At 33.9% G+C, this 17,035-nt stretch overlaps 1 protein-coding gene across 2 annotated transcripts in view; it reads right to left on the bottom strand.

The window, feature by feature from the left end:
• Positions 1-9,512: 9,512 nt before the first annotated feature.
• Positions 9,513-17,035, bottom strand: part of LOC126979705 (ABC transporter G family member 23) — an 88,934-nt gene continuing 81,411 nt past the window's right edge. For both annotated transcript variants that reach the window (XM_050829171.1, XM_050829172.1), the window contains 3 exons: positions 16,572-16,739; positions 14,521-14,628; positions 9,513-12,346 (listed from right to left, as the gene is read on the bottom strand). In XM_050829171.1, the coding sequence (XP_050685128.1) occupies positions 12,153-12,346; positions 14,521-14,628; positions 16,572-16,739 (470 nt within the window). In that variant the 3' untranslated portion in view covers positions 9,513-12,152. The remainder of the gene's footprint in view (positions 12,347-14,520; positions 14,629-16,571; positions 16,740-17,035) is intronic.

The raw sequence follows: 17,035 nt of genomic DNA, 5'->3' as shown, positions 1-17,035 counted from the left end.
TAGGCAGACCGAGAACTGTCGCTGAGCATCCTCTATCTTGAGCTGCCTTAAGATGCAGATGTTTGTGCGACGGACCGTCAATGGTATTATATGGATGTCGTGTAAGCTATGCATTTATTTTTAGATAAATTTATGACTATAAGCAGCTTTGAAAAATTTTCAAATTCACAGGCCTGTGTTATTAGGAATAAAACAGTGCTTTTATAATATTATTTACCAGTGGGAGGCCCTTATGCACAGGATGCCGGCTAGATTATGGGTACCACAACGTCGTTATTTCTGCTGTGAAGCAGTAATGTGTAAACATTACCGTGTTTCGGTCGAAGGGTGCCCTAGCTAGTAAAAATACTGGGCAAATGAGACTTAACTTAATCTTATGTCTCGAGGTGACGAGCGCAATTGTAGTACCGCTCAGAATTTTTGGGTTTTTCAATAATCCTGAGCGCTACTGCATTGTAATGGGCAGGTCGTATATTGATACGACTTGCCTTATTTTTATAAAAAAAGTTGAAAATATGATTACATAATGTAAAACTATCACTAGGTACCTACTAAGAATACTGGCAGCATTACCGCGTTGGATAACTAGGCTCATCCGTTGACCGAATTAGCTTTCAGCTCTTGGGTTTCCAGTAGCCCTTTTGAGGCGCGTACTTTGTAAATGCTCCGCACTTCTGATCCTTCCGGGTCAAATGTCTCCACACCAAAAGGCTCAAGATAAGACTGACATAATTGTGACGTTTGTAGTTTCCGGATAGCAGCAATCCATGTCTAACTAAATTAGTCTGGAAGTTAAAAGGAAGCAGAATGACAAAGCAAGTCGCGTCTCACTACAGCGCCCTTACTAGTTCCCAAGCCACCAGCCTTAAACCACCAGGAGGCTTGCCATTCAAATTCAAATATATTTTTATTCAAAATAGGATTAAAAATCACTTATTGAACGAACATTTACATTGCGACGAACAATACCAATGGCTCTAACATAGCTGATATGTAAAACTGTATATTTTTATGAAAATAAGGGACGAGACGAGCAGGACGTTCAGCTAATGGTAATTGATACGCCCTACCCATTACAATGCAGTACCGCTCAGGATTCTTGAAAAACCCGAAAATTCTAAGCGGCACTACAATTGCGCTCATCACCTTGAGACATAAGATGTTAAGTCTCATTTGCCCAGTAATTTCACTAGCTGCGGAGCCCTTCAGACCGAAACACAGTAATGTTAACACATTATTGCTTCACGGCAGAAATAGGCGCCCTTGTGGTACCCATAATCTAGCCAGCTTCCTGTGCAAAGTAGCCTCCCACTGGTTTTATAGTAGGTAGGTTTTATAAAATTTTAGATAGGGCCCGTGACGTCCTAGAGCACTTCGACATTGTTCGATTTATTTAATTTTATTCCTAGCTTAAGAGACAATTACATATCATTGACAATATCAAAATATAATAACAACTTACAAATCTGCGCAAAAGATCACACTTGGCAAAAGGCAAAAACCCAAATCTTTTTAGGTCACGCCTAAAATACTAGGACGCTCTATTCTGTCAATACGAATTATCAAAAGATCATGAAAGGCTGACTAACAAATATTTAATAATTTAAAAAATGTAAATCCTTTATGTAAAAATATAACATACATATTTAACTTAAGATAAACATAGGTGTGATTGGATAAATAGGTAGTTATGTGAAGTTTATGTTAGAAAATTTTAACAAAAAACAACCGACTTCAAAAACACTATTCCAAAACAATAGATATAATTATGCACTTAAAAGTATAAAAAAAATTGCCTATTTTTATACAATCTAATTAATTAATCTAATTCTAGTTACGATTACTGTTATTTTTTGAATCGGTGTCCTTCCGCCGCGACCCGCTCTCGTCTCTCGCCTCATCACGACTCAAGCACATCTCACCTATAACTATATATGTAGTTACAAACCTATCTTGGATGACACTGACTCCAAAAAATTACAATAATCGTCGTTGAAGTCGGTTAAATAGAGCCACAAACACTAAGCGAATATTTGCTATTCAAGTTAATAGAAAATGATAAATGTAATTTATTTATTTATTTTATTTCTAAAACACCATAGAGCCTTATTTTCTTACATCTATAGAGTCAGTTATTCCCCTTATAGGGGATATAACCCTTTTCTTGACAATGTAACTTTGCAGATACATGAAAGTTTGAAAGTGGGCGGCGGTACCTTCAACGCGTCACAAGGCACCGAACACTAAGTCTCTTCTATCTTCTTCTTCTTCTTGGAACACTTCCACTTTTCACTACTTCTTTTTCTTTACACTTTCGAGTCAGAACTAGAACAGCCGTAGGCCACGCTTAGTACGGCTTATATTATACCCCCGGATCCGTTCCATTATCAAAATGATACTCCCATTCCATCTTTAAATTTACATTGTACTAGAAAATTCTTTCGGTCAAAAAGGTCGGTGTATCGAACCCGGGTCTACAGCGTCTAAAGTAAACACTTTTACGCCAAATTATCTTTTGAAATTATCAATGTGTTGAAGTTTGACAACTCTCGTCATGTACGTTGCTGCACGATATGACGTTTGACAACTCTCGTCATATACGAGTACGTCGAAGCGTTGCTACGCGACAATATTATTTACAATAATTGCTATGTTTTCATACTAAATATCATAATATGGTATATCAAATCAAATCAAATCAAAATCAGTTTATTCACGTAGGTCACGGAAATGCCACTTATGAATGTCAAAAAAAAAATCTTATTGAATCTACCGCTACTGAGCTAAGCGTTGAGCTAATGAGAAGAAGTAGTAAGAAACTCATTACCACTCTTTTATATCAAGATTTACATTTCCATCGATTTACAAATCATTTCAATTATAATATAATATATTAAATGATGCAACAAACATACTCAAACGTCAAATAGTCAATGTCTTACACGAGTAATGTATATCTAAATAAATATAAATTTATTTATATCCTGTTCTCAAATCTCGTAGAACATTGCTATTTTTAATGGCAATTCGCACTGCATAATCCTTTTTTCTGCAAAGAGAGAAAGAGAGAGAGTTCTTGCAGATCAGGTTGATTGATCCCTCCGATCAATTCAAAACGCTAAGACGGATCTCTGCATACAGGGAAGTGAGGCAAAAAAAATAACAAAAAAAACAACTTCAAAAACACTATTCCAAAACAATAGATATAATATGCACTAAAAAGTATAATTACGTGTCTTACAGCAAATTTAAGACTTGTACGGTTTCCTCATGGTTGTCATTGTCAGATTTGGACCAAAGTGCAATGGACCACACGGGAAGCACACGCTTTCAAATAAAATAGGAATTATCAAATCGGTTCACCCAGTACAAAGTTCTGAGGTAACAAACATAAAAAAAACATACCGACGAATTGAGAACCTCCTCCTTTTTTGAAGTCGGTTAAAAATAAAGTAGAATTGTGAAACGTCGTGGTCTCATAGTCACTTAAAATACACTGATAAACATTTGCGGCCATTTTCAATAACCTATCTATCCTTAGTTTAACTTACGGATACATTGCTGTCACCGTTTAATGACAAGATCTTATGTATGCATAGTTATGTCCAAAATAGTTATAGTCCAATGCTATCTGTCAATAGGTTATTGAAATGTAAGTAAGCGTAAAAGAATAGATTTGTCTACCTCTAGTAAGTTAAACTAAGAATTGATAGGTTATTGAAAACGGCCGTTAAAAGAAACTAGTAACGTAACCTTACTTGTCGCATTACCAATTAATAGAGTAAATAAGAATGCCTTTATTATGGTAACACTTGCTTTATTGAAAGTTGTCCTCAAAGCGATATCCTCAAATTTTAATTTGATATTTTGAGAACATTTTTTTGCAAATAATTAACGTGTAAAATACGATCCCACCCTGCTTTTAATCTTTTGAATATTATTATTTATAACCTTTCACAACACAATTCGGCATTTCACTGATTTTATGCTATGATAATAATAATAATATTGACACACTTTTGCCCCAAGTTAAGCATCTATAGCCTGTGTTATGGGTTACAAGACAATGATAAATTTAATACAATATACTTACTTAAACATACATATATTCATATAAACATACATAAATACATTTAAACATCCATGACTCGGAAACAAACATCCATATTCATCATATAAATGCTTGCACCTATCGGGATTCGAACCCGGGACCTCTAGCTTAGTAGGTAGGATCGCTAACCACTCGGCTATAGAGGTCGTCTTTTATGAGTGATGTCATACATCATTTGTTGGATATGCCCATCATGTAGGAGTATAACGAACACAAGACCCTACGCTGAAAAGGTACATAGCCACTCACCTAATCCCTTGGCTACCAAGCTGCTTGACACATACTTAAGTACGCAAACTTTTTAGGGTTTCGTAGCCAAATGGCGATATTCGTCATGTCTGTCTGTCTGTCCGTATATGTACAATACTGTTAAAACTTGGTAAGCAGATGAAATCTGTGAACCACATTAACATTTTTACACAAAAATAGAAAAAAAAAAACAATAAATTTTGGGGGTTCCCCATAGTTAGAACTGAAACTCAAAAAAAATTTTTTCATCAAACCCATACGCGGTATCGATGGATAGGTGTTCAAAAATGATATTGAGGATTGTAATATCATTTTTTTTCTAAACTGTATAGTTTGCGTGAGAGATACTTCCAAAGTGGTAAAATGTGTGCCCCTCTGTAAGTTCTAAAATAAGAGAATGATAAAATTAAAAAAAATATATGATATACCATGCAAACTTCCACAGATAATTGGTTTGAACGAGATCTGGTAAGTAGTTTTTTGATACGTATTAATAACGAGAGCTCATTTGCACTGCATGATTTTGAGCAAAGATTTCTTGCCTTTTATATTTAAATAATTTAATAAAAATTTCTTTTTAATATTACTTTTACATTATGTCACTTGCTGCTCATTCAAAGTCAAAACATTTCTCCTTCTCTCAGCCAATTAAACATTAAAAATAACTGTATATGTTAAAATATAATAATTAATATCTCCAGATAAAATTAAAATATTATAGAAATTGTTATTTAAAAAAAACGACCAATAAAGATTTCGTAAAAGTTTTATTACGTGATTTAAGCGTCTGGAAGTAATCTATAAAAGTGCCAGAGAAGTAATGTCATTATTTTAATCGGATGTAAATTTATTACAGATTATGCAAAATGTATTCCTACAATAAAATTGAAAAGCTTCGAGCGATTGCCGAGTTAAGTTTCTTCGGCAGTTAGTTGAAAATTAAATCTTTTTAGAAACTCTTGACTTTGCTGTTACATTTGAAAATATTTTATCGGTATCTGTAAGTGAACGTGCTTTTAATGAATATATCAGTCCACACCAAAAATAAAAAATAAATTAAAATTTAAGAGACCAATTACAAAAGGTATTTAGGTAAAACCTCATTTTTTAAATATGATTAAAAAAATCTGGAAATGACACTTATGAATGTCAAAAAAAAAAAAAATCTTATTGAATTCACCGCTACTGAGCTAAGCGTTGAGCTGATGAGATGAAGTAGTAAGAAACTCATTGCCACACTTTTATATCAAGATTTACATTTCCATCGATTTACAAATCATTTCAATTATAATATAATATGTTAAATGATGCAAAAAACATACTCAAACGTCAAAAAGTCAATGTCTTACACGAGTAATGTAATATCTAAATAAATATAAATTTATTTATATCCTGTTCTCAAATCTCGTAGAAAATTGGTATTTTAATGGCAATTCGCACTACATAATCCTCTTTTCTGCAAAGAGAGAAAGAGAAAGAGAGTTCTTGCAGATCAGGTTGATTAATCCCTCTGATCAATTCAAAACGCTAAGACGGAACTCTGCGTACAAGGAAGTGAGTCAGGTTCTCTAAGAATGTTTTTTTTTATGAAAATAAGGAACGAGCAGGACGTTTAGCTGATGGTCACTGATACGCCCTGCCCATTACAAAGCAGTGCCGCCCAGGGTTCTAATAAAAAAACCCAAAAATTCTGAGCGGCACCACAATTGCGCTCGACACCTTGAGACATAAGATGTTAAGTCTCATTTGCCCAGTAATTTCAATAGCTACGGCGCCCTTCAAACCGAAACACAGTAATGCTTACATATTACTGCTTCACGGCAGAAATAGACGCCGTTGTGGTACCCATAATCTAGCCGGCATCCTGTGCAGAGGAGCCTCCCACTGGTGATGCATGTGGTCTGTGGGTCGTTATTATGTTATTTAAAATCACAAAAATATATTATTAATTTTTTTCTTATCGACTACTCTAATCTCTAATACTCTACTCAAAGACTCAATGGCAGATAAAGTCTTTGAAAAAGTCTATAATCATAAAAAAGCATTGTCTACTGTACTATAATAAAGCCAAAAAAACATTCTTTTGGTGGCACAGACAATAGTCTGCTAGAGGCGTCATTCATTACGATGAGACCCGTAATCGAACATATTTCACTGTGACCCGCAGGCGAACACCACCCACCAACGCCACTCGTGTTTTTGACCCTTTTTATACAACTGTTACATAAAATACTATAATAATGTCTGTTATGATATATCAACAGACTAAAGGCGTAAAAATAAGAGGTAGTGGAACGGAAATGGATAAAGCACTTTAGATATAAAATTAATAGGTAGTAGCGACCCGACAAACGTTGTTATGTATATAATAAACAAAATAATGTTTTTTATGATTTTTCCAATAATATAAAATATGTTAATATAAAACAAATATTGGAAATAAGAATAATTGCTTTAGATTGTAAATTTTCTTCCACAATGACAACAGCCACTTCGTCAATGGTGGGTGAATTAAAACTCCTTGTGTGTTCACCGGCAGGTGTTTTGTCAGCTTGAATGATAATATTATGACTGTTTGATTGGCACGAACTCGTTGCATTCGAAGCCGATGTACTTCATTGTCACTCACTAAAAAACGCAATTCTCTCATTCTCATTCGCATTCTATGGGGAACCCCCAAAATTTATTGTTTTTTTTTTTCTATTTTTGTGTAAAAATGTTAATGTGGTTCACAGATTTCATCTGCTTACCAAGTTTTAACAGTATTGTACATATACGGACAGACAGACAGACATGACGAATATCGCCATTTGGCTACGAAACCCTAAAAAGTTTGCGTACTTAAGTATGTGTCAAGCAGCTTGGTAGCCAAGGGATTAGGTGAGTGGCTATGTACCTTTTCAGCGTAGGGTCTTGTGTTCGTTATACTCCTACATGATGGGCATATCCAACAAATGATGTATGACATCACTCATAAAAGACGACCTCTATAGCCGAGTGGTTAGCGATCCTACCTACTAAGCTAGAGGTCCCGGGTTCGAATCCCGATAGGTGCAAGCATTTATATGATGAATATGGATGTTTGTTTCCGAGTCATGGATGTTTAAATGTATTTATGTATGTTTATATGAATATATGTATGTTTAAGTAAGTATATTGTATTAAATTTATCATTGTCTTGTAACCCATAACACAGGCTATAGATGCTTAACTTGGGGCAAAAGTGTGTCAATATTATTATTATTATCATAGCATAAAATCAGTGAAATGCCGAATTGTGTTGTGAAAGGTTATAAATAATAATATTCAAAAGATTAAAAGCAGGGTGGGATCGTATTTTACACGTTAATTATTTGCAAAAAAATGTTCTCAAAATATCAAATTAAAATTTGAGGATATCGCTTTGAGGACAACTTTCAATAAAGCAAGTGTTACCATAATAAAGGCATTCTTATTTACTCTATTAATTGGTAATGCGACAAGTAAGGTTACGTTACTAGTTTCTTTTAACGGCCGTTTTCAATAACCTATCAATTCTTAGTTTAACTTACTAGAGGTAGACAAATCTATTCTTTTACGCTTACTTACATTTCAATAACCTATTGACAGATAGCATTGGACTATAACTATTTTGGACATAACTATGCATACATAAGATCTTGTCATTAAACGGTGACAGCAATGTATCCGTAAGTTAAACTAAGGATAGATAGGTTATTGAAAATGGCCGCAAATGTTTATCAGTGTATTTTAAGTGACTATGAGACCACGACGTTTCACAATTCTACTTTATTTTTAACCGACTTCAAAAAAGGAGGAGGTTCTCAATTCGTCGGTATGTTTTTTTTATGTTTGTTACCTCAGAACTTTGTACTGGGTGAACCGATTTGATAATTCCTATTTTATTTGAAAGCGTGTGCTTCCCGTGTGGTCCATTGCACTTTGGTCCAAATCTGACAATGACAACCATGAGGAAACCGTACAAGTCTTAAATTTGCTGTAAGACACGTAATTATACTTTTTAGTGCATATTATATCTATTGTTTTGGAATAGTGTTTTTGAAGTTGTTTTTTTTGTTATTTTTTTTGCCTCACTTCCCTGTATGCAGAGATCCGTCTTAGCGTTTTGAATTGATCGGAGGGATCAATCAACCTGATCTGCAAGAACTCTCTCTCTTTCTCTCTTTGCAGAAAAAAGGATTATGCAGTGCGAATTGCCATTAAAAATAGCAATGTTCTACGAGATTTGAGAACAGGATATAAATAAATTTATATTTATTTAGATATACATTACTCGTGTAAGACATTGACTATTTGACGTTTGAGTATGTTTGTTGCATCATTTAATATATTATATTATAATTGAAATGATTTGTAAATCGATGGAAATGTAAATCTTGATATAAAAGAGTGGTAATGAGTTTCTTACTACTTCTTCTCATTAGCTCAACGCTTAGCTCAGTAGCGGTAGATTCAATAAGATTTTTTTTTTGACATTCATAAGTGGCATTTCCGTGACCTACGTGAATAAACTGATTTTGATTTGATTTGATTTGATATACCATATTATGATATTTAGTATGAAAACATAGCAATTATTGTAAATAATATTGTCGCGTAGCAACGCTTCGACGTACTCGTATATGACGAGAGTTGTCAAACGTCATATCGTGCAGCAACGTACATGACGAGAGTTGTCAAACTTCAACACATTGATAATTTCAAAAGATAATTTGGCGTAAAAGTGTTTACTTTAGACGCTGTAGACCCGGGTTCGATACACCGACCTTTTTGACCGAAAGAATTTTCTAGTACAATGTAAATTTAAAGATGGAATGGGAGTATCATTTTGATAATGGAACGGATCCGGGGGTATAATATAAGCCGTACTAAGCGTGGCCTACGGCTGTTCTAGTTCTGACTCGAAAGTGTAAAGAAAAAGAAGTAGTGAAAAGTGGAAGTGTTCCAAGAAGAAGAAGAAGATAGAAGAGACTTAGTGTTCGGTGCCTTGTGACGCGTTGAAGGTACCGCCGCCCACAAGAGGAACAGCGGCAGACCGGCGAAGTGCAAGTTCAGAAAAAGTGAACGCAAATAACCCACTCTCGTGTCAATATATTATATTTTTTTATATCTGTGCAGAAAAAAAAATAAACTGTATCAATATTCTTTATTTTCCATTATATTCTAATTATCAGATAAATTGAGCAGACCACGCGTTAATTTGTACAAAGTATTTATTACTCTAATGAAATAATAATATTTGATAAAAAATAAATACAGTAAATTAATGGCAAACTCGGCTAAGCTTATCCCTTTCATTTAACGCTATGGTAACATTAATAGTTTAATGATTAAAATTATAAATATCGAACAAAGATCACGATCATTCAGATATTATATATTAAAAGACACGACAGCATTGACAAAATTACTTAGTTATTTACAACCAATTTCTATATCCAATACAAAGCCTAAAATGTGGGTTTCACAGTCCGAGTACACTCTTTATTCTGTGATCGAGTGCACTCAAATTACTAATTAGATTCTACTCGAACAGCGTAAGGACGAGTGCACTCGTATAGCTTCTCAGACGCTACTCGTACACTGTAAGCACAAGTGCACTCGGACGACAACTCATAAGCTACTCGTACACTGTAAGCACGAGTGCACTCGGACAGTGAAAACACCAGATTGAAATTATTTTGTGTCACTTTTATCTACATTTTTCTCGTCTGGACCTTTCATCATAAGTTATACAATGGCAAAACTTAAATAGAATTCACCAATATATTCTACACCTATGTGAATTAAAATTGTACAGTCACGAAGAGCTACTTATCAATAAATTGCAATTTATTAAAGTGAATGCTTGGTAACATCGTGAATTAAATTCATATTTAATACATTAATACTAAACTACAATATAACAGTCACAACCAACCCCATACTCTAGATATAATACAGCCATAATTATTCAAAATACCAAAAAACTTAACAACTACATATAGCCCTAACCTGTGGTAATTTATATAATTTAGAAATATCACAATATACTTAATTATAAATATCAGTAGGTCGATCTCATTATAATAACGGCCTACCTAAACATTAAATTTAATTTTGTTACACAAATTATTGTTAAAAATTCTGCTTGTAGCAGAGATAAACGTTTCCGAATCTACAAAGTTAAAAGGGAAAAGTTTAACAAATATAAATTCAGATCTTTAAGCCTAAATTTATTTATTGTAAAAGTTAAGATCTAACTTTGATATTGTTTTAAGTAATATTTTATGCGGGTTCAATGACGAAGATTTTTAAAATACATATAGCAGTAATATTGTTTACGAAAAGTTTAATATTCTAGTCTTTAATCGACTTATCTTTAAGATATTATATTTTATATTTAAACCAGTTGTATTATCATACTTAAAATTCCCCAGCAATCAAATACAAGAAAAGTATATGATTTTTGGTATTATGAAACACAAACACTAATGTACATACAAAATACATTATATCAAAAAACACTTAAATATATACTCGGTATTATGAAAATCAAATTAAAATGTCAACTTGTAGGACTATTGTTTTCTGATTTTCATTTGTTATTTATAATCAATCACTCAATCGAAGAGAAGTCATATTTCTATATTAAGTTATTATTATAATTTTAAATAACATAATAACGACCCACAGACCAAATGTTTAGAGAACCTGCCTCACTTCTCTGTACGCAGAGTTCCGTCTTAACGTTTTAAATTGAGGGGTTAATCAACCTGATCTACAAGATCAGATTAATCAATATTTCTCTCTCTGTCTCTATTTTCTTTGCTAAAGAAGGGAGTGTGTAGTGCGAATTACCATTAAAAATAGCAATGTTTTATTAGAACAGGATATAAATAAATTTACTATAGCATATTACGATATTTGGTATTAATTATGAAAACAGAGCAATTATTGGAAATGTGTGCCCTGTTACGTAACCCCTGCGTGAATATTTACGAATTATTATATACGTTTTCGGTCACTTATTCTGAAATATTGTATTTATACGCTTGGCAATACAAATCATGAATATGTTAAAGCGTCTAGTTGATTCTCTTACTCATGCATGACAAGCCCAAACACGCCTGTTCGCACAAATGTGGCTACCAAGCTTTGGCAAGCATGTAAATGCGACAGTGGAATATGTTAGAAATAGCCAATATATACGATACGGTATTTAGTTATAATTCCACCTCGAATGATTAAAATTCAATGCTTAATAATACGACCTTGATACAATGTTGTTTTCTTGGAAGCAAATTAATTATTAAGTCAATTAAAATTCGACTGTAAAATAAGATTAATTTTAAAAAGCTCACAAACAATTTTGTCAATAGCTAAAATAGTTATATATAGTATATCATATATATTTGACGTTACGAAATTTTATACAAATACTTAACAATTATTTGTTTTTAAAGTAATATACCTTAACCAAAATTTATGAACGATGCGGGAATCAAACCCGCGACCTGTCGGGTTCCGGCCGAGCGCTCTTCCAACTGAGCTAACCGTTCGAGTGACGCATGGTTCGTAAGTCTTGGTATGTCTTGTTCATTACCCAGGTTGTGGCTCTATCTACAGGTATTACTTGCTCAATGCCAATAATTGCATATTACGAAATTGACTTGAGATGTCGCTCTTTCAAATTTAAACAATTTAACAAATTGTCGCGGGTTCGAGTCCCGCATTGTTCATAAATTTTGGTTACAAATTTTAAAAAGAACTTAAAAAGAAAGGGGATACCTTAACCTTTCTTAAATTTAATAAGAAGTATACTGGCAGTAAGGTAGACGAAGATCCATATTGAAGTTGACACAAAACCGGAGTAGACCGTTGGGACGGATATCGACCAGCCTCGCTGAAGCATTGAGCGTAATGACTCTGTTGATTTTGTGAGTGGCAGGAAGTAGCTGACCCATTGCAGTATTGTATGCATACCTGATGATAAAGAAGAATATATACCTTTTCATATTATTTATTTATTCAGATATACCAGTGGTAATTACATATTTTGTTAAGTTAGAAAGGTCTTATTACTAATGCATTACCTTTTAAGGTGCATGCGAAAATATATATGAAATTGTTTTATAAAATAAGTATAATTTAACAAACTATAAAAGTAAAAAAAAAATTATTTTAAAACTTTATCTGTGTAAAATACGACAAGCCGTCAAAATGCGGTCAGCAGTAAAAATTGTCAGTAGCAGTCGATTAAAAAATTCCTTTTTGTATTATCTATGATGTCTTAGTAACTGTTCTATTACTAATTAGTAACTTTGAAGTATGTTTTAGTTATAAAAAATTACTACATTCATTACTAATAATCGAAATGTAATCTGTAGGTAAATCTAAAAACATCATAAAAATACATGACAGCCCTACTTTATACGAAATTTGTTTTAATTACGCAGTATCTATTGTTTATGTTATCTAGCAAAGCGCTAGCTTGTCTAAAAACAAAAGCGCCGACGTTCGTTTTTATAAACGAGTCCAAACACTCATTGGCCTCGCTAGACACTATAGGCGCAACGCGCAACGCTCGGTGTGGCAGCTTGGCACCTAGGGTAGTAAATTATAAACCATCCATTCTATGATGTAGCGAATTTAAGACTGTATGATGAATTCAAGCGACTGTAATATGTATATATTCGTATGTGTATTAATGTGAATGTATAAAAAAATAGTTGATTTGGTTAGGTATTTATTTATTATATTTTTTATACATTTTTGCGTTACTTTGGAAACGAATCTCTGAATAGGTCTAAGCATCTCATGAACGTCTGCTATAACAGAGGTTAAGAAAAGTTTGAAGATAATAAAATTGTATAGGTCGATATATAAGAAATTCTCTTCGTTGAAGAGGCAGCTGGTGAATCTCGCCCAGAGAGAGGACTACTCCATGTTAGGCCAAATAACTTCCTCTTTTACGAAAGAGGACTTGCAATACCAGAAGAATCACAGGAGCATTACCGGTCTATTGAAAAAGGTGTACGTGCTCTTTTTGAAGTCACCAAGAGTTCCATGAAAGCCGCACTCTGGAGGAACACCACACATCCAGATGGTGGCGATGATATTCCTACCAAAATCATTTTAGGAATTCACATTGCTTTTTGCACGTGTGTTAAACACATCCTGCCTTATTAATAAACGCAATAAAAAGGTACTCAAGTTTAAAATTACTTCTCCCTGTCATGTAATTCTGTAGTCACAAAGGTAAGATAAAGACAAAGTTTAAAATTTGAAATATCTTTAGTTCGCGTGTATAATATATTCCATGTTTTGAGGAAATATGACGTGTGGGTTGTTTACTTGTTTTCTTTGGGGCAACAAACTTTATAAAGATTTCAAATAGGATATTTTTTATGCGAGAGTCTTTGCAAGAATTTAAGTTAAATCGCTTACCTTTACACTAAAAACGTAAATTTTTACATTTCATTTGTTTTATGACGGCGTAGACTTCCACTTACCAAGGTCTACTACGATAACAAATTAATAGATCACAAATGTATATGACATATGAGGTATATGACATGAAACCAACTCTAAAATAGCTATCACTGAATAACTTAAACTTTATCATCATCATTTCAGCCGGAAGACGTTCACTGCTGGACAAAGGCCTCCCTCAAAGATCGCCATGACGATTGGTCCTGCGCTGCCCTCATCCAATCTACTCCGGCAGTACGTGGTCACCATTCGAGGACCTTACTGCCCCAACGGCCATCTGTCCATCGAGCTTGTACCCTGCCTTTCAGTTTCGCAATCATTTGGGCTATTTCGGTGACTTTGGTTCTCCTACGGATCTCCTTATTTCTGTATTGTATGTGTATTCGATCTCATAGGGAAACTCCAAGCATAGCCCTCCATTGCCCGCTGAGCAACAATGAGCTTCCTCATAAGGCCCATAGTTAGCGACCACGTCTGCGTTCCGTATGTCATCACTGGCAACACACATTGGTTAAAAGCCTTCGTCTTCAGCCACTGTGGTATTTTGGACGGAAGATTTAACGGAGCTTCCCGGACGCTGACCATCCGAGTTGGATTAACTTAATTACATAGGGTGAAAATTTGTGTTTTGGATTTCGCTAATTAAATTCTTGTATTAAACATACCTTCAACTGGCCAGATGATACCACAAAGCATTATCATGGGAAGGAAAGATCCCAGGGCTAAGTACGTAGCAGTTCTCTCTGTATCACAAATACATGACACCACGAAGCCTGTAAAGAAAATATAATATTAGTCTATTTTCGACGAAAGAAAAACTAATAAAATCATCTATTTCCCCACTATTTCTCAGATAATGTAAAGGAATGAAAATATGTTCAGTAATATTCCTTAGATTAACCGATATTTTATGTTTATCAATGATTCTATTCCCTAAAAAGAATTAAATAAAAATGAATATGTTGAGATTTGTTAAAAGACCTACTGTTTGTGTTTTCCATTGTGAAAACCCTAAATAATAGAAGTCTCAAGACTGAGATATTGGTAGAAAACTTTTTTGCTAAGGCAGATTCACTTTCATATAATATAAGTTCATACTAGTTATTACAAACGAAAAAAATTATGTAACTTCATTTTATCGAATTTTTTAAATTCTTTATTATGAAAAGCAAACAACGAGAACTTATAGAGTACATTAAAAAAAATATTGCATTAAAAACTAATTAAATTGTACTCAGATACGCTATCCACAAGTTATTTTGTAAATCTTTAAGTGCTAATTAAGTGCAATGCTAAGTACATACAAAAAATGTTCATAACTACGATACTTGCTGAAATTAAAGATAAATAAATAATGTAAATGTTCTACGGTTCTTATGGGTAGTTGGAGTACATTTAATTTACAACAATAGGCACCATTTTTAAGTTTTCGTGTGGCTGTGTTCCGGATAATCTACGAAAAGACTGAGCCGATTTTAACGCTTATTTTACTGGCCGATATCTTGCGTTATGATTATTTATTGTGCTTTAATTTAAAATATAAGGAACCGCATTAATTTCTTAGCAATTTCTTATTTAAGTTTCTTATTTATATAAATAATTGTAAATCTCTGACATTTGCATGCTTTGTATAGAGCTGAACAGCATACTGTAAACATTTGTACTATACCATCTTGTAATGAAACCTATTCAATGCAAATAAAGTTTATCTTATCTTATCTTAAAAAACCTATAAAATGTGAACAAAATCTGATAAAGAAATGGCGGACAATGTCGGAGGCATCCGGGCATTCATAATATTATGCATTGAAAGCCTATCGCAGCTGGGATGTACACAGCATTGCTACACGATACTAACTCTAACACTGCTTAGAATACGTCTGACTGATTTCAAGGAACTTTTACTTCAACACAAACGTGGATCTATACTTTGGAAGATTTTACTTTGGCAGACTTTCTTGTTTGATATGGTATTGGTATGGTTTTTGTAATATGCGTTGGAAAAGAGATGGGGCATTTTGTAGCTTATTCTTTATTTATTTCATAAAAAAGCATAAATTAGAATCGGTTCTTCCATAGTCACAAAAGTCATTCATGTTTCGGTTGTAACGATAGAGTGACAATATACCAGCGTATAGACAAATAAATAGAGCAAGATAGAAAATGTATGCGAATCTTTTGGTTGTATAACCGTTTTTAACTGTCAAGTCGTAAACAGTCAGCCACGCTTGACATTAAATATTTATTGACAAATAAAAATTGATCATACATTAGCGGTCTGTCGGGTCGTCTATACGCTACTATATTTGACGTCCATGGTTCTTACAATTTTTTTTTGATGGTTCTTAAATCACGCTCACCATTTCGGTAAAAAAAGGAGATACGAAAGAAGAATTTGGGTTTTTTATGTTATTTAATGATTAAAAAGCAGTGCCGCTCAGGATTCTTGAAAAACACAAAAATTCTGAGCGGCACTACAATTGCGCTCGTCACCTTGAGACAAAAGGTGTTAAGCCTCATTGGCTAGTAATTTCACTAGCTATGGAGCCCTTCAGACGGAAACACAATAATGCTTATACATTACTGCATCACGGCAGAAAAAAGCGTCGTTGTGGTACCCATAATCTAGCCGGCATCCGGTGCAAATGAGCCTCCCACAGGTGCTTGGAACTTCCAAAATCTAATAAAGATTTCCGTGAACAAAACTCCAACTTACCAAATGTCATTCCACAAAGACCGTTGATGAGAGTCAGAACTGTGACCCAACCGACGGGTCCCTTGATAGTCAGGTCGAAGAAGACAAAGCCCATGATGAGGACCATAGAAGTCTGGAAGATCATCACTATCATCTGGACGAGCACGTGCGAGAACAGAATCTCCGTACCTGTTGAAAAATTATTTATCTATAATCATAAAATATGTAGAGCAGTTTTTATTTCTTCGGTTAAATAATATTCGGTAATAAAAATATTATTCTTAAGATTTTGAAGTTTTAGCAAAGTTCACGGTAAAACTTGCGAATTTTTTTTTATGAAAATAAGGGACGAGACGAGCAGGACGTTTAGTTAATGGTAACTGATACGCCTTGCCCATTACAATGCGGTGCCTCTCAGGATTCTTGAAAATCACAAATATTCTGAGCGGCACTACAACTGCGCTTGTCACCTTGAGACATTAGAT

The sequence above is a fragment of the Leptidea sinapis genome, chromosome 4, assembly GCF_905404315.1.
Source record: "Leptidea sinapis chromosome 4, ilLepSina1.1, whole genome shotgun sequence".
In the NCBI taxonomy this organism is placed as follows: domain Eukaryota; kingdom Metazoa; phylum Arthropoda; class Insecta; order Lepidoptera; family Pieridae; genus Leptidea; species Leptidea sinapis.
The sequence above is the reverse complement of the archived record's forward strand: the minus strand, read 5'-3'. Positions and strand labels throughout refer to the sequence as shown.